Source organism: Sebastes fasciatus, chromosome 12 (assembly GCF_043250625.1).
Source record: "Sebastes fasciatus isolate fSebFas1 chromosome 12, fSebFas1.pri, whole genome shotgun sequence".
In the NCBI taxonomy this organism is placed as follows: Eukaryota; Metazoa; Chordata; class Actinopteri; order Perciformes; family Sebastidae; genus Sebastes; species Sebastes fasciatus.
The window spans coordinates 20,183,595-20,208,807 of NC_133806.1; the positions used below are offsets into that span (position 1 = coordinate 20,183,595).

General features: G+C 39.6%; 5 protein-coding genes across 8 annotated transcripts; 2 read left to right on the top strand and 3 right to left on the bottom strand.

The window, feature by feature from the left end:
• The first annotated feature begins 917 nt into the window (after positions 1–917).
• On the top strand, positions 918–2,653 carry hspb6 (heat shock protein, alpha-crystallin-related, b6). Of its 3 annotated transcripts, none has more exons than XM_074654066.1 (4): positions 918–1,080; positions 1,189–1,346; positions 1,842–1,964; positions 2,061–2,653. In XM_074654066.1, the coding sequence occupies exons 2-4, from the start codon at positions 1,191–1,193 to the stop codon at positions 2,214–2,216; spliced, it is 435 nt and encodes a 144-aa protein (XP_074510167.1). In that variant the 5' UTR covers positions 918–1,080; positions 1,189–1,190; the 3' UTR covers positions 2,217–2,653. The 3 variants fall into 3 exon arrangements, with proteins under 3 accessions (XP_074510167.1, XP_074510165.1, XP_074510166.1); XM_074654064.1 differs by having other exon boundaries at positions 920–1,080; positions 2,058–2,653; XM_074654065.1 differs by lacking the exon at positions 918–1,080 and having other exon boundaries at positions 1,092–1,346; positions 2,058–2,653.
• proser3 (proline and serine rich 3) lies at positions 2,571–8,911 on the bottom strand. Of its 2 annotated transcripts, none has more exons than XM_074654030.1 (13): positions 8,497–8,911; positions 8,061–8,151; positions 7,705–7,964; positions 7,307–7,458; positions 7,102–7,205; positions 5,947–6,032; positions 5,738–5,868; positions 5,374–5,597; positions 4,759–5,270; positions 4,495–4,687; positions 3,264–3,435; positions 2,863–2,944; positions 2,571–2,732 (listed from the first exon to the last, which is right to left on the bottom strand). In XM_074654030.1, the coding sequence occupies exons 1-13, from the start codon at positions 8,535–8,537 to the stop codon at positions 2,654–2,656; spliced, it is 2,127 nt and encodes a 708-aa protein (XP_074510131.1). In that variant the 5' UTR covers positions 8,538–8,911; the 3' UTR covers positions 2,571–2,653. The 2 variants fall into 2 exon arrangements, with proteins under 2 accessions (XP_074510131.1, XP_074510132.1); XM_074654031.1 differs by having other exon boundaries at positions 8,061–8,169.
• A 339-nt stretch (positions 8,912–9,250) lies between these two features.
• lin37 (lin-37 DREAM MuvB core complex component) lies at positions 9,251–14,703 on the top strand. The gene is made up of 9 exons (XM_074654062.1): positions 9,251–9,447; positions 11,609–11,684; positions 11,775–11,825; positions 11,996–12,025; positions 12,201–12,286; positions 12,402–12,562; positions 13,863–13,994; positions 14,106–14,179; positions 14,330–14,703. Exons 1-9 carry the CDS (start codon positions 9,414–9,416, stop codon positions 14,415–14,417), a joined length of 732 nt encoding a protein of 243 aa, XP_074510163.1. The 5' UTR covers positions 9,251–9,413; the 3' UTR covers positions 14,418–14,703.
• A 1,530-nt stretch (positions 14,704–16,233) lies between these two features.
• Positions 16,234–20,101, bottom strand: LOC141779298 (chemerin-like receptor 1). The gene is made up of 2 exons (XM_074654053.1): positions 19,965–20,101; positions 16,234–19,271 (listed from the first exon to the last, which is right to left on the bottom strand). Exons 1-2 carry the CDS (start codon positions 19,972–19,974, stop codon positions 18,208–18,210), a joined length of 1,074 nt encoding a protein of 357 aa, XP_074510154.1. The 5' UTR covers positions 19,975–20,101; the 3' UTR covers positions 16,234–18,207.
• A 2,337-nt stretch (positions 20,102–22,438) lies between these two features.
• On the bottom strand, positions 22,439–24,729 carry LOC141779290 (C3a anaphylatoxin chemotactic receptor-like). The gene is made up of 2 exons (XM_074654045.1): positions 24,668–24,729; positions 22,439–24,235 (listed from the first exon to the last, which is right to left on the bottom strand). The coding sequence occupies exons 1-2, from the start codon at positions 24,675–24,677 to the stop codon at positions 23,085–23,087; spliced, it is 1,161 nt and encodes a 386-aa protein (XP_074510146.1). The 5' UTR covers positions 24,678–24,729; the 3' UTR covers positions 22,439–23,084.
• Positions 24,730–25,213: the final 484 nt, after the last annotated feature.

A 25,213-nucleotide genomic window follows, 5' to 3' on the forward strand; every position in this document is an offset into this window, starting at 1 on the left:
ACTCAAGTACTTTAAGTACAATTTTGAGGTGCTTCCATTTCATGTTACTTTATAGTTCACTACATTTCAGAGGTAAAATTTGTACTTTTTTACTTAACTGCATTTATTTGACAGCTAGTTACTTTATTGATGAATATTTAGTTTATTTACAAATCATTAAACCAGCCTATAAAACTTGATGTTGATTAAACTAACCAACAAAATGTAAAGTGGTACAATATAGCTCCACCTGGGCAAACTACTGTATTAAAGTACTACTCATGTTATAAGAATATAGGCCTACAATCATACAATAATAAACACTCACGGGACCAAATTGTCCGCATTATGAGTACTTTTTCTTTTGCTACACATACATTTAGCTGATAAAGCTTCTTAATTATTGAATGCAGGACTTTTACTTGTAATGGAGTATTTTTAAAATGAGATATTGCTCTACTTAAGGTAAATGATCTGATAGTTGTTGCCACACTGTGAGAGTGAGTGATGGGGGGGGGGGGGAAAGCACACGTGCTCTGGCATGTGTTAAGGACGTCCCTGCTGCTGTCACTGTCTGTCTGGTATCAGCTCACGAGGGTCAACAACATCTCTTTTGAACTTATTTTTGGATACCTCTTCCTTGACAACAGACCTTAAGCATATATTTCGTAACAGGTCTTATAAGAAAACGTGAACAGTCTGTTTGTATCGGTGCCATCAGGACTAAACTGTATAGGCTTGGTAATAACTAATAAACACGTTAATTGCCAATAAGCTGGCAACAGCTGTGTCATTCCCAAAACAATACACTCTTATCCTATATAGCCCTGACAGACCACCCAAGGTTACGCATCCAGAACATGACAGAGGCAAGGTGCCCCACTGTGAATTCCCAGCTCATTATGCAAGTCCACTATAAAACACTCACGATGACAGTCAGTCACGTCAAGCACCCAGAGGACGACGAGCTTGGAGTCAGACAGACGGGCGCACCAGCTCATCATCTGTACTCACAGTACCTCATTTAGGACTTGAGAACACAAGCAGTTAAACAGGGGCTGTCCTTTCGCACACTAATTTGGTCAGGGAATTTAAGAAGAGGTAAGCTGTGGCCAGTGTTGTGTGCCTTGTAGTCTGACAAGCTGTAGACTCAACTGCTGTTAAGTCAACTCTCCTTTTTAAAAACAAATTTTTTTCCCTACTAACTAGAAATGGACTTCATCCTGCCACCCACTCTGCCAGCTGGTGGTATCCCATGGGAGAAGGTTTTACCACCTCTTATCCCTCGGCTGAATGCGACTTACGGACAATGTAACTGGTCCCCGAAATTACTGATTCCGGAGGCTGATAGTACTAGCTCTGCAGAGGTAAGTCATTTTAAAATTACTATAGCTAAGTATTGCAAAAATGAAAAAAAAAATGATTGCATTAATTTGTGCTGAATAGAACTGCATGAAAACACAAAACATTTAGTGATACCAAATAATATTTTTTACCATAGATCAATAGGACATTCCCCTATTTTTTTTAATTGAAAATATATAGGCAATATTTTGAAAAAAATATTGACTCAAGGTCCACCTAGCAGCTTTTTCCAGAGCTTTCAAATTCATCTCACAGTCGTCAACAGATAAAAACCCTGAGATGCTGATGAAGTTGAAAGCCCCCAGAAAAGATAGTTAGAAGAACATTTTTGTTAAACCACTGTTTCCAAGGTCAAGATTGAACTTTCACACTCAAATATAGTTAAAGATATCTATGAAGTTCATGGTGGTAAATAGGACTGTGCTGGCTATTTGCTGTGCTTAGAGCTATTTTATTTCCATATAATAAAACACAGTATTTTCACTCATGTTTGGTAGGTGACCTGTGACGACAGCGGTTTTACAGTTCAAGTTGATGTAAAGCACTTCAACCCAGAGGACCTAATGGTCAAAGTGATAGGAGAATTTGTGGAAGTGCAAGGAAAGCATGAAGAAAAGAAGGTTGGTATTCTGCGAGGAACATTGCTGTATTTCGTTGGGGGGGTTATTTACAATAGTTATGATCATCTAAACTTGTATTTAATGTTTTGTTAGAAGGATGGTGCAGGGGTTACGACGCGGCAGTTTAACCGCCGCTACCGAATCCCGAAGGGAGTGGACACCATGGCTTTGGAGTCAGCGGTCTCTCCAGATGGCATCCTTATCATATCCGCTCCCATCCTGCAAACCGAGGACTCCAGAACCCTAATCTAGTCACATTAATGCCAAACACTCTGCCATCTTCACTAAGTGTGAAAACAAGTGCAACAGAAGCCTTTAAGAAACACACAGGCACATACAGAAATAACTTTCAGGCACCTTCAGTCACAGCAACACTCAGCACGTGCCAAAACACCCATTTGTTCTGTTCCTGGCACTGTTTTAATATTCCCTGCTCTGAGGTTTGTATATACTGCTCTGCTATAGCTCATCAATCTTACATGATGTTTCAAGAAACCAGTCTTTGTAAATAGTCTGCGTTCGAAAGTTCGAACTGCTGTTTTTTTGTGTGTGCAACTTTTGTAAAATGCACTGTATTGTAATTGTGATTAATGAAGCACGCACACATATCTGCAAACTCTTTAATGTGGAAATATTTCTTCAAAAATGAAAAAATAAACTTTATTTCTGTATAAAATTTTAAAAAACGACTACGTCAAGTGCTTCTTGTCAATGTTCAAGTAACTTGAAGCTCCTCCAGGAATCCTCCATTCAACAGAGTCCACTTCACTAAAAGGAAAAATACAAAAAAAAAAAATATTCTAAGAGCTACATTTCCTAGGATTTTAAAATTAACAGCATAATTTTACATAAATGATGAAAAACAATTTGGCAATTTAATTCATAGTTATTATTTTACCTGATCTGCTCCTTTACCCATTTCCTCTGCTTGCGAAGGACTTGTAATAAAGCGTCATCTTCAAACTCTTTTTCATCCGAATCTGAAAAAGGAAAAAAAACAGTACTGTTGAAGTGGGTTGATAATGGAATATGATCAGCATGGACATTTAGAGGGCCAATACCATAAGTTATTGTTTTGTCATTTAAACCGCTCAAAGGCAGTATGAAGTTATGACTACAGCTAAAGTCAACATGGATCACAAAAGCCACAGCATGCTCATAAAAGGAGAGAAAGTTCTAGGGGGTTTTGACCTAAAGGTTTGTGGCATGTTGGGAATGGAAATTATTCATAGGTCAGAACATATTCTCCACAATTAACTGCAGGGTAAAGGTTGGTGCTCTTTGCTGCCACAAGCTCACCTTCAGCTTCCTGCAGCAGCTGTGAAATGACCTCCATAGAGTTCTGTGCATTGCATGGAAGAACTGATGACTGTGAAGGTGCAGAGGCGGTGCAAGGAGGAAAAACCGATGAAACGGGGGTCCTTTGTGCGGAAGATGAATCCACTGTGGGGAACAACACCTCTGAAACTACCTGCCAAGGCCCAAATGAGAACACCCTACTGGTTAATGCAGCTTTTAATTACCATCATAACACTGTACATTACCAAATGATGATGTATGACATCTAAACAATACAATGTGTGCAGAGTGATGGCAGCACCACCGATCAAGATCTGTGGTACATAGAGTATATTTAAAGAATTGTTTCATTCTAACATGGTTAGATATGAACACCTGTGTATCTTAAAGGTACAGTGTGTACAATTTGGCGAGTGGTTTGGTTGCATAGTGCAACCAACTGAGTACCCCGCCGCTCACTCCCCCCTTTCCAAGACTGTGGTAACGTGAGCCTCTGAGTGCGAAACCTTGGTAATGCCATTTACCTCGCTCAGAGGCCATCCTTAACATAATAAGCAAACTTTAGGAGCAACGGAAGTCAGACGGCTGCTGGCGGTACCACAGTTTTGCACTCTGCAGCTCACGTTACCGCAGTTTCACCAGCGTGTCAGAAAACTACGGTGGCCTTCAGGTAACGTAAAAAACCCCAAAGGCTCTCTAGAGCCAGTATTTGGTTTGTCCGTTCATGGCTACTGTAAAAACATGGCGGACTCCGTGAAGTGGACCCGCTCCCTATGTAGATATGAAGGGCTCGTTCTAAGCTAACGAAAACACAACGATTCTTAGTTTCAGGTGATTATACTGATGAAAACAGTTATGACTGTTCTTCTCCTTTTCTGCTAATAGAGCCCCCGAAATGTTACACACTGTTCCTTTAAATGATTTAATAGGACAATGTCTCATAAAGAGTCCATCTCTTGAAGACAACTATTCAAGTATGGGTTTCTTGGGTTTGAGAATCACCTTGTGTAATATAAAATGTAAGATTTATAAATCCTCACAAACTACTGTATTTTGAGCAGCTACACACAAACATCTTTTAGTTCATCACGTATACAGCTGGCAAGCTATGAAGTTATTATGACGGCAGGAAAGACATTAAGACTAAATATGCAGACAGCCTCCGTGGCGTCATAAGGCGCTTGTATTAATCAAACTACATAGAGAGCATTAAAGAAAATAACTTGAGAACCTTTCCTAAAGCCCTGTGGATTGGAGAAGGGCATGGTGCATGATCGTCAGGACAGCTCTCACTGGAAAACCCCTGGCTTCCCTCCTGTTGCTGCTGATCTGCCCACGGCATGACCTTTTTGGGAACTCTTTGATGTGAAGAACTCCTGTTTGGAGGACCAGGGCCATCAGCATGTTCCCTATCCACTGTATATCTGCAATAAAAAAATGTATATTAAGCATTCAGAATTGATTTCTTTACCCTGTGTGCATGTTTCAATACTACCTCGTTGATTTCTTCTGCTTTCTGAAGCACTCCGCTGTCTTATTTTCAATCTTCTCTGACTCTCGTGTCTGGGTTTTCTCTTTCTTGTTCTTCTCATGTCTTTTGTGGTGAATAACTCTTTCCATAGCTCCAGATGAAGCAGGTGGTGGGGCTGGCATATGCTCACGAATAGGTTCATCAGTGAAGGTGTTCATTGAGTTTCCAGGGACTTGGGTCTTTTTACACACAACTTTGGTGTGAGACTCATCTATACTTTCTGAAATGTGTTGTTGCTTGCGAGCACGAGATGACCGGATGGGACAGGGCAAGACATCACAGAGTAAATGCATGTGGGCAGGAACATGGGCAACAGTCTGGGGTTGAGAGAGTGAAGAGCCAGAGACAACAAAGGCAGGGAAGGGAGGTGGATCTGAAGCTGGGGGATATGATCTGTGGGCTTCTTTGGTTGGTGGCTGAGGTGCAGGGATGTGCGAATTAGTTGAGAATTCAGGAGGTTGAGTACTCTGGTGTTCCTATAGATAATGCAAGAAGAGGAAAATAAAATGATTCTGTAAATATGGAACAAATATTTAACAAAAAACATGTGGAGTAAATATCATACACTATGACTTCTACCTTGTAAGCCTGTCCTCTGTCTGAGGGATGGTTTAAACTGGGCATCTGCCAGCTAAATGTGGGACCATGAAGACTGGAGTGTTGCAGGGATCGGGGCCACTCCCTGGCCTGCTCAATCTTTCTCCTCAAACGCCACTGGAACAAGATGTCATCTTCCCGGCGTGTGGAGGGAACCAGAGGAGGAATGACAGAGGGTTTTTGGAAGGACACAGCTTGAACCGAGTCTGTAAATGTTAAGAAACACATTGCACAATAACACCAACTATGCAGTTTAAAATAGCAAGGCATTGAGCAAGTTTAAATTGGAAGAAAAGCAACAAATTTCCATCTCAAAATGTAATATTACTTGACACTCTTGCCTTACCAGTAGATCTTATTAAACTGGGAATCAAAGGTCTTCGCACTGGCTCATCTACGCTGACTGGAGAAGAGAAATCGGAGCACTCCAGGCCCTCTGAGCTGACAGGGATAGATCCATCAAGCAGAGTACATTCACTGTTGGAAAGAAAAAAAGTTACTTACAATTAAGGGAATTAATAATGTATCATTAATGGTACTCGACGGTCTTCATACCCTCTCAGCAGAAGTCTGCTGGCCTTTTCTTGAAGGTGTTGTATCTCTGTGTCATCAAATTCACCCTGGGAGGTGTCAGACAAAATCTGAGAAACAAAACAGACAGAACACTCAATAAGCCACAATTTTGCTCTGGATATTTCATTATAAAGAATACTCACTATATGGTGTAAATGAATAAAACTAGATGGTTAAATTAGTAGCATTTAGGGCTGAAACTAATGTTTATATGTTGATTATTTTCTTGATTAATCGATTAGTTGTTTGGTCTATAAAATGTCGATCAGTGTTTTCCAAAGCCCAAGATAACATCCTCAAAATGTCTTGTTTTGTACACAGCTCAAAGAAATTCAGCTTAAGGTCATAGAGGAGTAAAAAAAACAGAAAATATTCACATTTAAGAAGCTGAAATCAGAGAATTTTTACTTTTCTTTCATTAAAAATGACTCAAACCGATTAATCAATTATCTAAATAGTTGGCGATTAATTTAATAGTTGACAAATAATCGATAAATCTTTGCAGCTCTAGTAGCATTTGAGTAAAACAACCAAAATCAGTCACATTATCTGGCCTTATAATTGCTAACACTGTATACAGTGCTGTTCTTTTATAATTTTATGAGGGTGATGCATTTTACATGAGCGGGCTGATCAAGCCATAAATGTATCAAACATGGCTGCATAAACATTGGCTTCACAGGCATTTAGTAAACACTGAGGTTTCCAAATGGACACGTGGTGTGGTCTTGAAATGCAAATATTTATAAGCACACTTAGTTGGTATAAGGTGTGTCTACTGCAGACACTCTGCTTCCTGGGAATTCAGACAAACCTGGCATAAACCAGGGCAGGGTGCAGACCCAGTAATCCATCATAACAGCATACACAAAGAATATTTTTTATATGTAGTTGCTGCTGTCTTTATCTCCCTTTACAAGTATGTGTATGTATTCCTTTGACCTTAAATAAAACAAAATTAAAAAAAATTAAAAAAAACAAGATGGAAGAGTATCTGGTGTTTTTTTTCACTTAAAAAAAAAATATATATATACATTTGTAGGTAAGTAATTTCCTACAAACAATGCACCTATTATTGCTTTTTAGTAGAGAAAGACAATAACAGGCTAAATTGTGGTTCAATCTCAGTAAACTCACACTAAGGGATCCTCTGCATGGGGAAAGGGATCCGTCATGTCGACGCTGTCCAGCTGGATTGAAAATAGCAGGTCCATGGTCATCTTTCAGAGGCTGGAAAACATCTGTTTAGAGGAAGGGATCCCACAGAAAGGTTTTAGCTTTAGGAGCTTGTGACAGTTAATAACCTCTACATACAAAAAAAAAACAATAAGTGAGAATGTACCTTTGTCTGTTGTTTTAGTTGGTGTTGAACTGCGGGGTAAAGATGAGGGTGACATCCACCAAAAAGGCAGCTGCTCCTCTCCAATTGAAGAAGGCACCTGCTGGCGCTCCTCTCGACTCTGCGGTCGACCATGGCGAAAGCGATCCATGTACCTGAGAGAGCAAAGTTCAATGCTGGTTATGAGTCGTGGTTCAAATAGTGATTTAAAAGAACCACTGACCAGTTTCTATATCTTCAAGTCTTCACATCACAGTTACCATGGCAATGTCATGTCCAGTCATTTCTCACATAGTGCAACTTTTCATTTTAAGAAAAAGTTACAGTTCTGTTTAAAAAGATAACTTGGGGCATAGGCACTGCTATGTTTGAGGGTATGGTCTTTGACTCTAAAAACATACTTTGCCAGCAGTGAATCCTGCTCATCTCCTAGCTCGGAGGAAACTGTGGATTTCCCTGCTCTCGCAGACCGTTTGGGTGTCTCCATGTCAGATGAAGAAGATCCACACTCGGTGGAGGGCCAGGACTCTGCAAAAACAGGTTGTCCATCCGTGGCGGCAAAATGTTGGTCACGTTGCTCCAACGGCCGTTGGCTCTCTGGGTGTGTGTGAGTATGTAATCGTGGACTGGATGGCTGGTTTGAACGTACAGGACTCAAAGTCTGCAAAAAAGAACAACAAAGTGATAGACATGTTTGCAATGACTTACAGAAGAAAAATGAGAATAAAATGCAGTATATATAAACTTTAAAACATACTGTTTTTTTCTTTTTCTTTGACAGGGACTGGTTGCAGGATGGGTGGTAGTAGGACTTCCCCACTTTGGATGCTGGTTTAAAGGGATTCTGCCTTGTGAACACAGGTCCACTGTAAAAAAAAACAACACTTATGAACAACTGTAAATAGATAGATAGATAGACAGATAGACAGATAGACAGATAGTAACTTTATTGATCCCAAAGGGAAATTCAAGTTGCCAGCATCACAGTTCCATAGTGCAAAACATGTTAGTAAAAAGGCAGTAAAAAAGTTAGTAGTGCAAAGTACAAAAAAAATATACCAGACATAAAAATACAAGGAGATGAAGGAAACTGTTAAAACTGAATATAGTGCAGGGTAAAAGCTGTGATACAGGACTATTATAAAAGTAAATGTTGTTTAGGGTGCTATAAAAATGTGACATTTAGGTCTTACCTGGATTTCATTACAGCTTTAGAAGGTCGGAGGTTATTCATAATAGCACAGAAGACATGATGAGCTTCAGTGTGGGTCTGATTTATGCCTGGCTCCAACCTTTGACAATAAATTATAGCTGGATGGACTGACTGGTTGACTGACTGGTGTTACTCAGGTCTCAGTTGACTTGGCATGTCCACAAAACAAAGTTACCATGGAGTCAAACGCCAGTACGACCCAAATTCTCCATAAAAACAGCACATTTTAGATGCTACAACGGCCATTTCTAAAATATATTCTTCCTAAGAGTCTAACATTGTAAGTGAAAACATAATTACTATCCTCTTTTTGACAAATAAACAAGATTATCGATGAAACCAGAAGAAAGCGTCTCTCTGTTTATACCGATCGTTATTCACTGCAACACTCTTAGCCAATAGGAATCAAGTATAATATGATTGACATAAAATCCATCCAATCACGTAGGACTTCCTCGCAACACAAGGACCAATCAGGTGACAGGAAACCGGCAGCGCGCGGAAGAGGAACGTCTGAGAATGCTATCAAAAGCTAGCTCAGTTAGCAACGGTAGTTTGAGCTAGTGAGCGCTACGGTCCGATATATAACTCACTATTCACCAGCTGAGCGCTATAATAGATACATAACGAAGGGGCTGGAGTAATGAACGGTAGCTTTAACGTTATCCAATGGTAACGCAGAAGGTGGCTAGCTGATTGTAAACGGTCTGAAGCTAACCGCAGCTAGCTTAGCTAACGTTAGTAAACAGACGTCCCGTCGCAGACCTACGTCAGTGTCGTCAAGTAGTCGACCTGAAGACACGGAGCGTTTCTGTCACTGAGAGTGAACGTGTGGCTGTAAAAGTGTTTTTCCCCCCAATTAAGTTGAATAATATAATAAATAGAAAGGTGGAGATAATGCACCACGTCAAGATCAAGACTGAAAGGCTGGGTGAGTAACCTTACTACACATGTAACCCCAAAGTTAATCTGATTTAAAGGTCCCATATCATGCTCATTTTCAGGTTCATACTTGTATTTTGTGTTTCTACTAGAACATGTTTACATGCTGTAATGTTAAAAAAACAACTTTATTTTCCTCATGCTGTCTGCTTGAACATGCCTGTATTTACCCTCCGTCTGAAACGCTCCGTTTTAGTGCATTTCAACGGAATTGCAACAGAATTGTGTTGCCTGGTAACAGTTTTGGTCCATGTTTACTTCCTGTCAGCTGATGTCATTCACATACAGAGTGTGTTCCAATCCCGGTACTTCCAGAAGTACACTTCAATGTAGTGCACTATGTACTCACTTGAGTAGTGCGTATATTTCAACGGGGTAGGGTCGTCTCAAATCGAATACTCTGCGGCGCACTTACCAGAAATGACGATCGCAACATTTGACCGCGGCTCGCTACCCGCCAAAATATCTTCTTCGTCTTTGGGGTTTTACGGCAGCTGGCATCCTTTGTGTTGCATTGCTGCCTCCTTCAGGTTTTACCCATCCACTACCCGCCAAAATATCTGCCTGCTTTGTTGAAGAAAAAAATGAAAGCAGAGTGGAAATTAGGTTTCCAACGTCGTCGCCTACGTCCACGATGTGTCCTCCTGTTGGCTGACAATGCAGCGGTATGTTTACGTATTGTATTGTTTTATTCTGTTATCTACGTATGTTTAAATAGTGGTCGTGGTCCCGCCCTTTCCGCTACGTAGCCAAGATGGCGACAATTGAGTGTGGAAAGTGTCCAGCGTTCCACACTCAACGATTTGACCTTTTTGAGTACAACATCCGGGTACTTTGAGTGCACTGCATTTTGCCGTACTTCCCAGTGTGAACGCACTTATGCACTCAAAATAGTAAGTGTAAGTACAGAAGTATGCGGATTGGAACACACTCATACACTGCAACCAGGAATAAACTGGAACGCATTTAGAATGTTTACATTTGAAACCGTGTAATGGTCTAAATATTGTATATTTATGACATCACAAATGGACAGAAATCCTAACGGCTTGTTTCAAACGCACAATTTCTGAATACGGGCTTTGAGTATTTCTCCGTATATTGAGCGCTTCGATACTTTCACAGTATTTATAAAGCATTTAAACCTGCTTTATAATATAAAATACATGAAAATCTTACTTTTTACAATATGGGACCTTTTAAAGAGAAAAAAAGTCCTCCTGACCTAAGCTAGTCCATTGCATTTGGTAAGTCACTCCTCAAATTCAGTAATAAAGTATGTATTCAATATGAACTCTTGATTGTGAGTGTGGTCAGCAGGGAATGAAATTAGCACCTGCCACCTGCCAAATACAGGGAAAATGTTGGCTGTGGCAGGTAAAAAATTCCGCCCACCTGCAACCATAGCAGATAGATTTTCCTTATATTAAGAAAGATCATTTTTAAAAAGCAATTCCTAAATTAAAAATGGTAAGGGATTAAGGTTACATGATCCTTATTTCTACTGTATGTTACCACTGACTCAGTGTTTACTAGGGGTGGACGAAAATATAGAGCATTGCAATATTATGTTTTGTGATACTGTATCTATCAAGTCTCAAAAACTCTGTATTGAATTCTAATTAATAGTTTACATGCAATGATTAACTCAGTCAATACTTTATTTTATTTGCAAAGATCTTATTGTATCTACATTTGCATTTATCACAGACGGATGCGCCGTCTGTGATAAATGCAAATGTAGATCCTACAATTCGGATTGCGTAAAAAAGTAAACTTTTTAATCAGATTTTATGCATTTGGCGTGGTGTTTTTTATACTATGACAGTTTTCCTAAAATTAGATTTTTTAAAAATCGCGATATATTGTCTTGCTTACAGTACCGCAATATTTTGAATCGTAACCCGTGTATTGTGATACGTATGTTATCGCCAGATTCTTGCCAATACTCAGCCCTAGTGTTTACGATTCTAAAGCGTTCTACAGAGATTTCAGAAGTGGCAGACAAAACAATTGTGTGGCTAGTAGAAATGTTCAGTGACCTGCCACAATGGCACGTGAGGAAAAAACTTAATTTTAGACCCTGGTGGTCAATAACGTTAATTATTGTTTCTGTTTAGAGTTACAAACTGTCATCATTACTTTTGCAGATGCAGAGGGGGCTGGTGCCCGCAGCAGATTGGATGCTGTGTTAAAGGGACTGGTGGAGAGGAGTGAAAATGAAAAGTCAGTAAAACTATCATTATTAAGATATGAAACTCATCTAATCATTGTGATTACTTTCCAGTCAGACTAACATTGCTGTATTTTGAACAGGGAGCAAAATGAGGGTGACACTGGAAAAATATCAGCCGACTCCTTAAACAAGTATGGATCAATGATTTGGATTTCAAATGTATTTGTCACATTTTGTAGAATGTATGATATACTGTAGCTGGCGCTGTGAAGTTAGTGAATATCTGTTCTATTATTTCAACATTTAAATATAAAGTGTAAAAGCTTGTTTTTAGATGTCATGTTTCACTTGCTATTTCTAGGGATTTGTCTCCATCATCTGCTGGAAAAAGGCAAGTGACTATTTTTTTTGTTGCTGAAAAAAAACATCTCCCTATCCTGTCAATAATTTTATAATTTCACATTGACAACTTGTATATCTGCACATCATAATAGATTTAAAAAAAAAAAAAAAAAAGCAGTAATCTTTGAATTCATTAAGTCCCCATCTTTGTTTGATTTTTCCAGGCCGTCGGCTCGATTTCCACAGCACCGGAGGAAGAAGCGAAAAGAGATGGATGAGGGCATACCAGAGAGCAATCAACACAAACAAAGTAAACTAAGTGCAAATATTGGAAATAATTCAGCAAGAAATTTCATTCACTTCATTGTACAATTTCTTACCTTTTCTTTATCTCCCAATTTTCTGTCCTTCTCCACTTGTTTTAGATGCTTACATTATTAAGCTGTTCGATCGCAGCGTGGATCTGGCTCAGTTCAACACCAGCACCCCACTCTACCCTATCTGCCGTGCCTGGATGAGAAACACTCCTACTGTTCGAGTGCCGCCTGCTTCCCCAAGCCCCCCACATAGCATGGTGGAGGAAGAGGTGAGGCCCTACAGTCATGTTGGATAACTTTTATTCAAAATATGCAAACATCACCAAAAAGTGCACAAAGTAAAGTATAACTTCAAAATGATATTTTACTAAAAATGTGTCCTTTACGTGTGAAACACTTATATTAGAACAGTGGGGTTTAAGCATCCTACTTTACAGAGTAGGGAAGCTACTATTATTGTGGCCAAAGGTATTATAGTAAACAATTTATACCATGATATTACATCAAACTTGGCAGGAATACTACTTGTGGAACTGAAATATAATAAAATTACCTCACACTATGCCTTGGGTTCACACCTAACAAACAGTGAACAGTATCATGCAACTTTGTTGGACTCTGCAATAGCGTTAATATAAAATACACTTTAAAATATATTTGGTTGTAAAAAGCTCAGGATAGTTGACTGGGAAATATTTAAAATGCAGCACAGTGTTTGTCTCTTCATTTTACACATCTTTGTAATCCTTTCATACAAGGTCTAATTGTAAGCGGTTGGAGTCATTTGTAAAACACAAAATGTTTGTATGACAAAGTCTAACATTGATGCACCGTGACACATTTATATTGGGCTCTTAGAAGCCACTAGAACCTCTCTGCCTCTGTCTGACCAGCGTAAGGGTGCTCTCTTGTGGCTAAACAATATAAAACTACTAATGAAAACAGGAGTGTTGTGCTGTGTTCATAGTTGCCTCTGAAAACAATGGTAGTCACTGTAATGATAATGGAAGTTGACTGTAGTGTTGTCACTATCGGTACGTTTTACCATAGATATAGTAAACCTGGTGTACCGGGACACCCCTATTGCAGAGGGCAGTGACTCTAGTCAGCTTGGAGCGACGGTGGATATAGTTGATGCAGTATAATTGCATATAACTTTCTTTAGCCTGTGAGAAAACGTGTGTTTGCTGTTTGAGGAAAGGCAAGTTGCTTTTTAGTATTTCAGTTGTAATTGTTCAGTGCTTTGAGCACCAAAAACATAATTCCATCCCCATCTTTGGTGTATGGTGGTTAGATCTCATGTACATAACTTAACACAACCTTAAGTGAGAAAAAAAAATTGTGTTTGGATTTGATAATTAGTTTGAACTGACCGTTTAAAATTGTCTTTGAAACAGTGAAATTAACTTTTACCGAAAGTATTTACGAGAGCACTTGTAGTACTTACTGGAAAGTAATTTCTTAGCCCGAAAGATGCCGTGCTCTTTGGGCATCATAACGCCAGGAATAATTTTATGTAAAATGGCAGTTCAACTGCATTCCTTTATCCGAATTTCTTTCTTTTGGCAGCTTACGGACATGATGAATGGTAAAGCTCAGGTTGTGTACAGACTCCCTCCTCCAACCTCCTGTCCAGTCAGCGCCTCCGGTGAACCCATCAATCTCAGGATCCCACAGACTGAAAAACCCACTGTTACCAAGGTTCTGTATATTATATGCATGAGACTTATTGATGTTGTTCTACTTACATACTGAAATTAAAGCATCTATTATTACAAATGAACTAAATTGGTACTTCTTATATTTCCACAGTTAACAGATTCAGTTCCTGTATCAGGTTCTCTCATATGTGACCACATGGAACGCTGGAAAAAGATAAGGCAAAAGTATGTTTTTCATGAAAAGCAACTTTCTTTTATTGAAAAGGATTACTCACAGTGAGCGTGTTTGCAAGTTTGATGTTTGAAAAAAACACTGAAACATCCCAAAGTTTGGAATGAGTTGAACTGACCCAATATTGATATTTTTTCCCCCAGATGGAAGGAGTGCTCTAACAAGAACCAGTTACGATACAGCGAGAGTATCAAGGTCCTTAAGGAGATGAAGGAGCTCTATGATCGCTAACTGGCTTGTGCTGTAGCTCTCTACCACAGAATGGAAAGGAGCCGTGGGCGTAGCAGTCAATGTTTGAACACACCTGCCATGTACACAACGGGACTCAAATGAAAGCATGAACAGAACCTTGAGCTGTAAATAAACCATTTGTCCGATGCGTTGCAGAGAAAAAAATAGTTTGAAGGAAGTTTTTTCGCAATTTCTTGTGCAGGAATGTGTTCCAGTGTGATGTGGGACTGTTTTTATTCATAAAGTTCTGTATAAATGTCTGAATAAAATAATCAGTTTTCCAGAACACACTAACTTCCTCCTTCCTGTTGCATCCTCAACATTAACAAGACTAATTCAAGTCCAGTGTGGTCTCTTCCACATTCAGATTAATCTGAAAACACTACAGCTAAGATAAACTAAAATAGGTTTGTCTATAGAGGATTGAATTAGTCCATAAGAGTAGCCTATAGATAACATTTGATATTCAATGACTGAAATGCATTCTAGTAGCTTGTAGGTTCTTTATCAATTATCCAAGTAACAGAATTTATTTTCTTTCAGTACATTTCATACTCTAAAGTGAAGTGTCAGCTAATGAACACATCCTCTGTTGAAATATTGCTGACTTGATGGCAGTTGAAGGAACTAAAGTAGTCAGCAAATATTCAAACAATACTACAGCACATTGTTTATGAAGTTACACAATGACTGAGGTTAAAGTGTTTACTGTAGTTTAGTCAAGATTACATCTACACCAGATGAACAGTGTAGGAATTGTAGCCTGTTTCATACATAGGTTCACAGTTTGGGGGGAGTCTATTGTATGTCTGTGGTACATCTGCAGCATTGTCCACTTAAATGAACTTTTGGAGCACTGATGAAAACAATCTAACTGCTCTAGTACTTTCCAATTACACTGTAGTATTGGTTTACAAAAAGTCGAGAGTTAACTTCAGAACAGAGACCCTTTGAATTGGAAGTGTTGTGTCATTTTCAGTGCCCTACAGTATATGTGCACAAGATAGTTAATGACTAAACCACCCCATTCCTGTACTTCTGTACTAGAGACAGCATAGGCCTACAAAAAAGTGCTCACGGAGCGTTTTGTGAGATAGATAAGGAACTAATATGCCTATGTTATAGATAAGAGGATGAAACAATCATGGTTTCCCATATTTTCTTTTTCATTTCCTTATTTTAAGCTGATACTTTTGGTCTAATTTGCAGAGTATGTTTTTACATTTTGCAAACACAAGAAGTCAAGTAAATGAAGCTTATGCGTAAATTCAGTCAGGAAGACTAGGGGTGCTACCTCATTCATTCTCATTCATTCTGGTGGGCTATTAATATGTCAGCTGATTATGGGCGTCTCTCTTTTCAGTGACCAATCAGAGCTTGCCATATCTCCCTCAACCAATCGCATGCTGCTGTCAAAAGTTTAAAAACCGTTCTCCTCTATGCTGTTTTCAGTGTCAGCATTCAGCACTAACGGACGTGACCCTCCACCACCCCATCACCTCCAGATTCATCACATCAGAGTAATCCTGCTCCACTTCATCCATCGGATCTGCATCAGTCTTCACCACCACCATTACCAGTGTCTAGACCCGGGGGGAATATTTCTACATCCTACTACAGCTTCACTTCCCCTTTATTATTTCACATCGGGTCTAAATCGCCAAAGACTTACTTTTCATAATTTGTGCACTTTGTAATAAATCATCATTCAATTCATACGAGTCTCTCCTGATTGAAATACCATTGTGGTATCCTGAACGCCGTCTGTTGAGCAGTAGGCATTTGTGTTTGTCATGTAGAAGGAAGACAACATCTCATCAAAAATATGTTTTTATTCACTGTATAACATGTATAGCTCAATTATTAAAGCTCAGTCTTGTGTGAAAGTATCATGGATGCTGCTATGGACTAGTAGCCTATCAATAACCATGGTTAAATAAGCTGGAGCATCAAAAGCTTACAAACATGAACATAAAATTGTCTATTTATCATGTGAAGTATAGGCTATTCCATATCTGATGTCTTGATTTACAGTTTCATGGTACAAAATAATTCATTAGTCATCAAACAGCATGAGGCAACTAGTAAGAAAAAGGTGCAACATAAGTAACAGGGGAGTCAATGGCAATGTCTTATCAACCACAAGTGAAAACACCTGGTTGTGAGTAGGCGCTTTAAAGCTGCAGTTGGTAACTTTGAGCAAAAATTATTAAAAGTTATTTAATAAAACATTCACTATATCCTGACAGTAGTGCCTGAGACAGATAATCTGTGAAAAAAATCATGTTCCTCTGTGTCCTCCTGTGCTCCTGATGACATTTGCAAGATTTCAACGCTCCCCAAAAAAACAAAACAGTCAGAGCCGAGGAGCCTCGATCTGTCGAACTGTCAAACAAGGCAGCGCTGATCAAATATGAATCAAGATACTGTTACTGTAATTCCTATTTCTCGCCTCAAATGTTTTCAGAAACATATTTTAGTGTTTGAATGAAGTTCGTGAGTTTCGCAAGCAGAGACTGCTTGGCTCTGATTGGTTGTTTAGGTTCGGACGCGGTAGAATCTTGCAAATGGCGTTAGGAGCACAGAGGCCTGTGCTACAAAGCAGGATTTGGGATTAGCGAGGTAACTTCAGGGTTAACCCCCGGTTTTCTGTCCTACGACGGTGGTTCACTTCTTACCAGGGTAGATCACCATGGTAACTTATGCTGAACACATAACCTGCTCCGGAGCATGTTATGTTCCAGAGATCAAGAGTGCTTTTCAAATCATAAAAGCACCGCCTACTGACCAATTAGAGCTTGGTGCACAGATCGTATGGTAATAATACACAAAGACAAAGAAGTTTAAGTCATAATCCAGGCTGAAGTCAACACAGTTTAAACCGACAAGTGCAGGAAGGACAGCTGGTTGTAGCTGTGGGTGCTTACCGCTTTGAATTATGTTTTTATATTTATCTTTTTACTTGCTTTCAAATCGGTTTCACACCGCTGGAGACGGGGATGCAGCTGAAAGAAGGGTGAAATACTCACACATGCCACAACCTTGTCAAAGGCCGTAATGAACTGAAGTTTTTTAATCCATTATATTCTGAAAGCTTTTTATAATTTTAATAACTTTTGAGTATTCCGTTAAATTAATAAATCAGTTAATTTACACATTCACACTTTGGAATTTTTTTTTCTTTTGCCATCTGTCCTTCCTGCATTTGGCAGCTTCAACTGTGTTGCTTTTATTCTGGATTATGTGTTCTCAGTATTTGTCTAATATTTTAGTTTGTAATATGACCCTCTGCTGATGTTTGGGATTTGTCATATACTGCAAACACCACCCCTTTCATGTGAAGGTGCTCATAGCCAGATTGAGAAACCCTGGGTTGATTTACCGAGTTGATAACCAGCTTCATATAGGACCGCTTAGCGGGATCGCGGTTGTCAGGGTTATTTAAGCCAGATAACGAGAAGATACCCTGGGTATGTTGAACTTGCTTCGTAGTACAGGCCCCAGGAGGACACAGAGGAACATGATTTTTTTCCCACTAATCTGTCCCATGCAATACTGTCAGGATATATTGACAGAAATAACTTTTTTATCATATTTATCCAAAGTTACCAACTGCAGCTTTAATATAAAAAACATTAAACTCACACATAGCAAATATTAAATTTTTTTTTTTACCTGTGCACAAAATCAATTTAACATGTCATTTTCAGTTTGTGCTCTACTTTTCTCAGAATTTGGCACAAGTTTGGCTTAAAAAAATATGAAATTTATATTGCCTGTGGTGGTTGTCCTAATCAGTGCTCAGTGTCTCTCCGGCAGTGATGACAACTCTGCTTTCTGTGAAGTTTAAGGAATCGCCTGTGCCTTTCCTCTCCACAGGTGCAGTAGAGTCAGACTTCCGGGTAATCCGAGAAAAATGTGACGACAAGGAGCGAGAGGACATAAATGACAAGTGGTCCTCTGCCAGGGCACTCTCTAGGACAAAGAATACGGACTGCCTGAGCTTCTTCTGGAATTCATCACACATGAAAACATAGAGAATGGGGTTCAGGCAGCTGTTCATAAAAGCCAGACTCAAAATCAGAGGACCTGCAATCCTAACAATTTTCAGGATATCTGGGTTAGTCGTCGTTACGTCTATGAGACACATGACATGGAAGGGCAACCAGCAGATGAAGAATGCAAGAATGACTGAGAAAATGATTCGGTGAGATCTCTTTTTCCCGGTTCTCTGCAGCTGCCCTGCACGAACATCTATGGCCACATAAGAGACACATATCACCAGGAATGGGATGAGGAAGCCCACAACAAAGCGAAACATATTGAGAGTCCAATATTGTGTAGGTGTCGCAGAATAAGTACAGTACATCTTCCCCCCTTGTTCCTTAAGCTCGCGAAAGGTGGCATAAGGGGCACTGCACACCACAGCAGTTATCCAGATGACAGCGCATATGAGCTTAGCTTTGCAAACGGTGCGCTTGTTTTGTGCCCACACCACCACCCAGGTGGACAGGCAACGATCCACACTCATGGCTGTCAGAAAAAAGATACTGGCAAACATGTTGACGACAATCACAAAAGTGTTGAGCTTGCACATGAATTGCCCAAATTGCCATTCGCCCTCCTGAGAGAAAGAAATGATGGTGAAAATCAGGAGGGCTGTAAAGAGGAAGTCAGCCACGGCCAAGTTGAGAAACCAAACGGAGTTGACTGTTCTCTTCATCCTGCAGCCCGTCACATAGATGACCAGACTGTTGCCCAGTGTCCCAACCACTAAGACCACGCAGTACATGACCAGGGTGGCGATACGCACGACAACCCCTGTCATGTCAGCCACAGTGGAAGTGGTGTTACCTAATGAACAAAAAAGAAATGTGTTACAACAGACATCAGTATCCTCAACACATTCTGCAATATGCACTGAGAGAACGGATGATTTGATTACTTTTGTAACCGTAAATTAACTGTATACTGTTTTGTTGTTTTTATGCCTCTGCGCCGGCGACAGCTGTAAATGGAATTTCTTCAAATTTGGCACAATCGACCATTTGGATTCAAAGATGACCTGATTTGATTTTGGCTGCAAAGGTCAAGGCCACTGTGACCTCACAAAACACATTTTGACTCAAGAATTCATATCCTAATTATGACAATTTCATACAAATGTCTAATAAATCATGATAAAATGATGAAGTGATGCCATTTTGAACAGACATGGATATAAACTGCAACTTGACTGCTTTGCAGAGGCATACAATTGTGAGGCAAGAAGTCTAGTTATTGTATTTTAAAATGCTCCTGATCATGCAACAGTGGCTCCCACTTTAGTCCCAGATTGGATGAACTATAGTCACAGAATACTTTGTACTAAATTGCAAGTTGACTTTTCCCCTCATTGCACTCAATTTCTGTTGTGATCAGAAAATATTACCTATTAATAACTAAAAATAAGATACTTTAGATCAGTTTGGCAAAAAAATGATGGTAGACCATCTTTCTTTTAATGCAATTCTAAAGCAAAGCAATCATATATTTAAAGTATCTTACCAGTCCCCATTTGTCTGGTGCAGCAAGTGTTCGTCTTTATCCTAAGATGATCTGTAACTGGTTCTGCCTTCACTCATCCTCTCTCCCCGATGACTCCTCCTTCTCAGTTCATGCAGCTACCAATGAAACAGTACTCCTGCTGCTGCCATGGCAGTAGAAATGCACTTTTTTTCACCAGCATACACATGAGCACAATGATATGGTGTCCGTTCCCAGACTCCAAGACCATTACCCTGTCTCCTACAAAATTACACCCCCATAGAAATAAACTGCAATCTCAATTACGTCTCGAGGGAAACATATTTTCTCCAGAATTATGGTCACAGTTTTAAACATGTGATTAACGTTGTAAATTGAAAAAAAAAAACACTTGGTTATGTTCAGACACCAAAGGTTAGATGTTTTAGTAAAAACATCATGGTTTGGCTATAAGTAACTGTTTGTTACTTTATTTAAGTTATGGACGTATATTAAAATAAGTGAATGTTGACTTTTTGTTTGACACCGGACAAGAGCACGAGTACGAGTCACCCTTTAACCACAAGGTTGGTGCTTCCATCCCTGGCTCCTCCTGTCCGCATGTTGAAGTGACCTTCTTGAGCGAGACTTGAGGTCAAATTTCATGTATGTACCTGTAGCCTATGTATATGACAACTGAAATCGCTTAAAGGGGAACTATGCCCACTTTCAAAATTGATATTTTTTCAATGGTCTAAGACAGTCCAAAAATATTAGTAGGCTAAACATGAACAACTCTCCCAAATCCCAAAACTAGTGTGCTAAAACTCAAATTTGTGATGTCATAGGGTATAAAGTGTGGAGCTGCTCCATAGACAATGAATTGTGAAAGATGTTCTAGATGACACTGAGAGCAACCATGGGAATATTTTCAGTTTCACAACTGACAAAACTACAATAGAATAAAGCTCATTTGGGTATAAAAAAGAAAACAAAATCAGTCTCCCATTCATTGTCTATGGAGCAGCTCCAGACTTTATACCCTATGACATCACACGTTTGAGACTTATTTCTCTGGTTTCTGGATTTGAGAGTAGCTCAGAAATATTGATTGAACTTTCCTAGGCCATGAAAATAACATATTGGAATTCTTAATTTAGGTGGTGTTCCCCTTTAAACTTTAATTTTAAGTCCATCCATCAATCCATTTTCTTCCGCGGGTTCAGCAGACTTAGCAGGAAATTCCAGATGTCCCTCTCCTCAGCAACGTTTTCAGGCTCTTCCTGGGGGAGAGCTGCTTTAGGAAGAGGAAGAATAACTACCCCAGGAAGAGTCATTTTAAGTCTACGGGTGTTGACCCATCCACCTCGACCTCACTAGGCGGACTTCCACTGAATATGATTAAGCTATTTGTGATGTCGAAAACAAACGTAATTCGTTTGAAAAATATGTTTCCCTCCACACGTAGGCCTAATTTATGAAACAGTTTTGTTGTATGGGAAAGTAACAGGAGACAGGCTGGCTGCAGGACATCCATATATGGTCAGAGAAGTGAAGAAGTGTTTTCCACACTGTTGTTTTCATACATTTAGGAGATTTTAATGTGAGAATTAATTACTCATCAGTAAATTAATCACTCATCAGGGTCTCTGGAGAGAGCTACAGACGCTGCCAGTGGGCCATTACGCCGAGGTCGACAGTCAGTGTGTGTTACTGGCATGATGTTTGTGTGTGTGCTGGGGTCAGCAAACTTACTCCCTCTTGGAGGGGGGGGGCTGTCTGTGGGTTTAATGTGTTTAGCGTTTGACTTAGTATTATATATAAGTATAATATAAGTTAATGTTCGGTTGTTGTTTGTTGAAACTGTTTACTTGAGACGTTAATTTGTTAATACATTTATTCTTTATGCATATAGCCTAGTTTAGTTTCCCGTGAGCAATGTGTGGGCGACTGCCTTATATGTAGCTGAGTATTTTTAGTGATTCTCAAATATGAAAAATGTCCATAAACAAAAGTTAACCAAGGTCAGCCTGCCGTCATGTCCTCCTCTTAACTTTTCTATTTCCTTCAAGTTTGTCTTGTAATTCACACAGTTAAGACAGCAGACTGGAGGAGTAAGTGCTGTTGTGATATCAGAACATTTTATGTCCCAAACTGAGGAAAGCATCCAAAGTACCCTATATGTGCACAGGATAGTTAATGACAAGGAACCACCCCAGTCCGTTGCTATACAAATAAACAGCATGTAAAAAAGGGAGTGTTTTGTGAGATAGATAAGAAAAAAGTGCATCAAACAATCATGGATTCCCTTAGTGGTATTTTCTTTTTCATTTCCTTATTTTAAACTGATACTTTTGATTTGCAGTGTGCTTTCAAGTCATCTGAGCGTGGTCTGATTTACAGAGTAGCTACGCAAGAAGTCAAGCAAATACCATTGTGGTATCCTGTAAAATAAAACACTGTCTGGTGAGCAGCGTGCGTTCGTGTTTGTCATGCAGAAGGAAGACAACATCTCATCAAAAATATGTTTTTATTCACTGTATTGAAATGTGTACAGCTCAATTATTAAAGCTCAGTCTTGTGTGACAGTTACATGATAAGCTGGAGCATCGAAAGCTTACAAACATAAACATAAAATTGTCTTGTAATCCTTATTATTATGACTTATAAACAATTCCACATTTGATGTCTTGAAGGTTACAGTTTCATGGTACAAAGTAATTCATTGTTAAACAAAGAACTTAATATTTACATCTTAAAGCAACAGCACACCCACACAGGTATTTTCAATTATTCTGGCTGATTAGACCTGGAACATATTGGGAGCGATGTGATGTCATCAAACAGCATGTAGGCTAAAGGTGGAAGTTGTAACAGGTGAGTCAGCCGTTAGGAGCACAGGAGGACACAGAGGAACATGCAGATTATCTGTCTCATGCAATACTGTACAGATATAGTGACAGAAATAACTCTGTATCATTGCTCAAAGTTACCGACTGCAGCTCAAAAAACATTAAAATCACACATAGCAAATATTCATCTCAGAATCAATTTAACATGTCATTTTCAGCTTGTGCTCCACTTTTCTCACTATTGATTACAAGTTTGGCTTGAAAAAATATGGACTCATTCAATTTACATTGCCTGTGGTGGCGGTCTTAATCATTGCTCAGTGTCTCTCTCTCCGGCAGTGATGACAACTTTGCTTTCTGTGAAGTTTAAGGAAGTGACTATGGAGGCCTCATCACTGCTCACTGTCTCTGTCTCCGCAGTGATAACCGCATTGCTTTCTGTGAAGTTTAAGGTAGCGCCTGTGCCTGTCCTCTCCACAGGTGTATTAGAATCAGACCTCCGGGTAATCCGAGAAAAATGTGACGACAAGGAGCGAGAGGACATAAATGACAAGTGGTCCTCTGCCAGGGCACTCTCTAGGACAAAGCATACGGACTGCCTGAGCTTCTTCTGGAATTCATCACACATGAAAACATAGAGAATGGGGTTCAGGCAGCTGTTCATAAAAGCCAGACTCAAAATCAGAGGACCTGCAATCCTAACAATTTTCAGGATATCTGGGTTAGTCGTCGTTACGCCTATGAGACACATGACATGGAAGGGCAACCAGCAGATGAAGAATGCAAGAATGACTGAGAAAATGATTCGGCGAGATCTCTTTTTCCTGGTTCTCTGCAGCTGCCCTGCACGAACACCTATGGCCACATAAGAGACACATATCACCAAGAATGGGATGAGGAAGCCCACAACAAAGCGAAAAATATTGAGAGTCCAATTTTGTGTAGGTGTCGCAGAATAAGTACAGTACATCTTCCCCCCTTGTTCCTTAAGCTCGCGAAAGGTGGCATAAGGGGCACTGCAGACCACAGCAGTTATCCAGACAACAGCGCATATGATCTTTGCTTTGCAAACGGTGCGCTTGTTTTGTGCCCACACCACCACCCAAGTGGACAGGCAACGATCCAGACTTATGGCTGTCAGAAGAAAGATACTGGCAAACATGTTGACGACAATCACAAAAGTGTTGAGTTTGCACATGTATCTCCCAAATTGCCATTTGCCCTCCTGAGAGAAAGAAATGATGGTGAAAATCAAGAGAGCTGTAAAGAGAAAGTCAGCCACGGCCAAGTTGAGAAACCAAACGGAGTTGACTGTTCTCTTCATCCTGCAGCCCGTCACATAGATAACCAGACCGTTGCCCACAATCCCAACCACTAAGACCACGCAGTACATGACCAGGGTGACTATACGCACGTTTCTGACAACCCCTGTCATATCAGCCACAGTGGAAGGGGTGGTACCTAATGAACAAAAAAGAAATGTGTTATAACAGACATCAGTATCTTCAACACATTCTGCAATATGCACTGAGAGAACGGATGATTTGATTACTTAAGTAACCAACTTAAATAACCAGATTGCATAAATTAACTGTATACTGTTTTGTTGTTTTTATTATTGTATTTTAAAATGCTCCTGATCATGCAACAGTGGCTCCCACTATAGTCACAGATTGGATGAAGTATAGTCACAGAATATTTGTACTAAATTGCAAGTTGACTTTTCCCCTCATTGCACTCAATTTCTGTTGTGATCAGAAAATATTACCTATTATGAACTAAAAAAATAAAGGTTTATGCATATCTATTTTAGATTAGTTTGAAATTATGGTATATCACCTTTCTCTTAATGCAATTCTAAAGCAATGCAATCAAATGTTTAAAGTATCTTACCATTCCCCATTTCTGGTGCAGCAAGTGTCTGTCTTTATTCTAAGATGATCTCTAACTGGTTCTGCTCTTACTCATCTTCTCTCCCCGATTACTCCTCCTTCTCAGTTCATGCAGCTACCAATGAGACAGTACTTCTGTTGCATGTAACAAGGCATTAAGCCATGCGCAGGGAGTGGACAAAATAACAAGAACACCTTAGAATATGATGCAATCCAACCGGACTGCATGATCTTAAAATTGCTGCAGCTGAATGAGAATCACTCTGATACAGTCTCAACAACAGTTGAAATAAGCTTCACAATCAGGGTAGTAGGCTATTTATTGCATGGCTCTTATTTTGTGTATTTTATCATACTGAACGGTATTTCTTTTTTTCAAACCTCCTGTGGTTACCTAACTCTACTCAACTCTAACTAAACTGCTTTTCATTTGCATTTTAAGCTTTATCTTAATATGCTTATTTGATGTATGCTTCCCACCCAATCACACACACTTGTCATACACACAGACACACACAGACACACAGACACACACACACACACACAC

Bases quoted from the DNA above. Each gene is read 5' to 3' on its own strand.
- proser3 (XM_074654031.1), bottom strand. From the start codon at position 8,537: ATGAATAACCTCCGACCTTCTAAAGCTGTAATGAAATCCAG. The intron at 7,459-7,704 runs GTATGTTTTTAG...TTGCTCTCTCAG, and splicing joins CAGGATTCACTGCTGGCAAA to GTACATGGATCGCTTTCGCC. The intron at 5,869-5,946 runs GTATGAAGACCG...TCTTTCCAACAG, and splicing joins AGCAGACTTCTGCTGAGAGG to TGAATGTACTCTGCTTGATG.
- lin37 (XM_074654062.1), top strand. From the start codon at position 9,414: ATGCACCACGTCAAGATCAAGACTGAAAGGCTGG. The intron at 9,448-11,608 runs GTGAGTAACCTT...TTACTTTTGCAG, and splicing joins GATCAAGACTGAAAGGCTGG to ATGCAGAGGGGGCTGGTGCC. The intron at 14,180-14,329 runs GTATGTTTTTCA...TTTTTCCCCCAG, and splicing joins TGGAAAAAGATAAGGCAAAA to ATGGAAGGAGTGCTCTAACA.
- hspb6 (XM_074654064.1), top strand. From the start codon at position 1,191: ATGGACTTCATCCTGCCACCCACTCTGCCAGCTGGTGGTATCCCATGG. The intron at 1,347-1,841 runs GTAAGTCATTTT...CATGTTTGGTAG, and splicing joins ATAGTACTAGCTCTGCAGAG to GTGACCTGTGACGACAGCGG. The intron at 1,965-2,057 runs GTTGGTATTCTG...ATGTTTTGTTAG, and splicing joins GAAAGCATGAAGAAAAGAAG to AAGGATGGTGCAGGGGTTAC.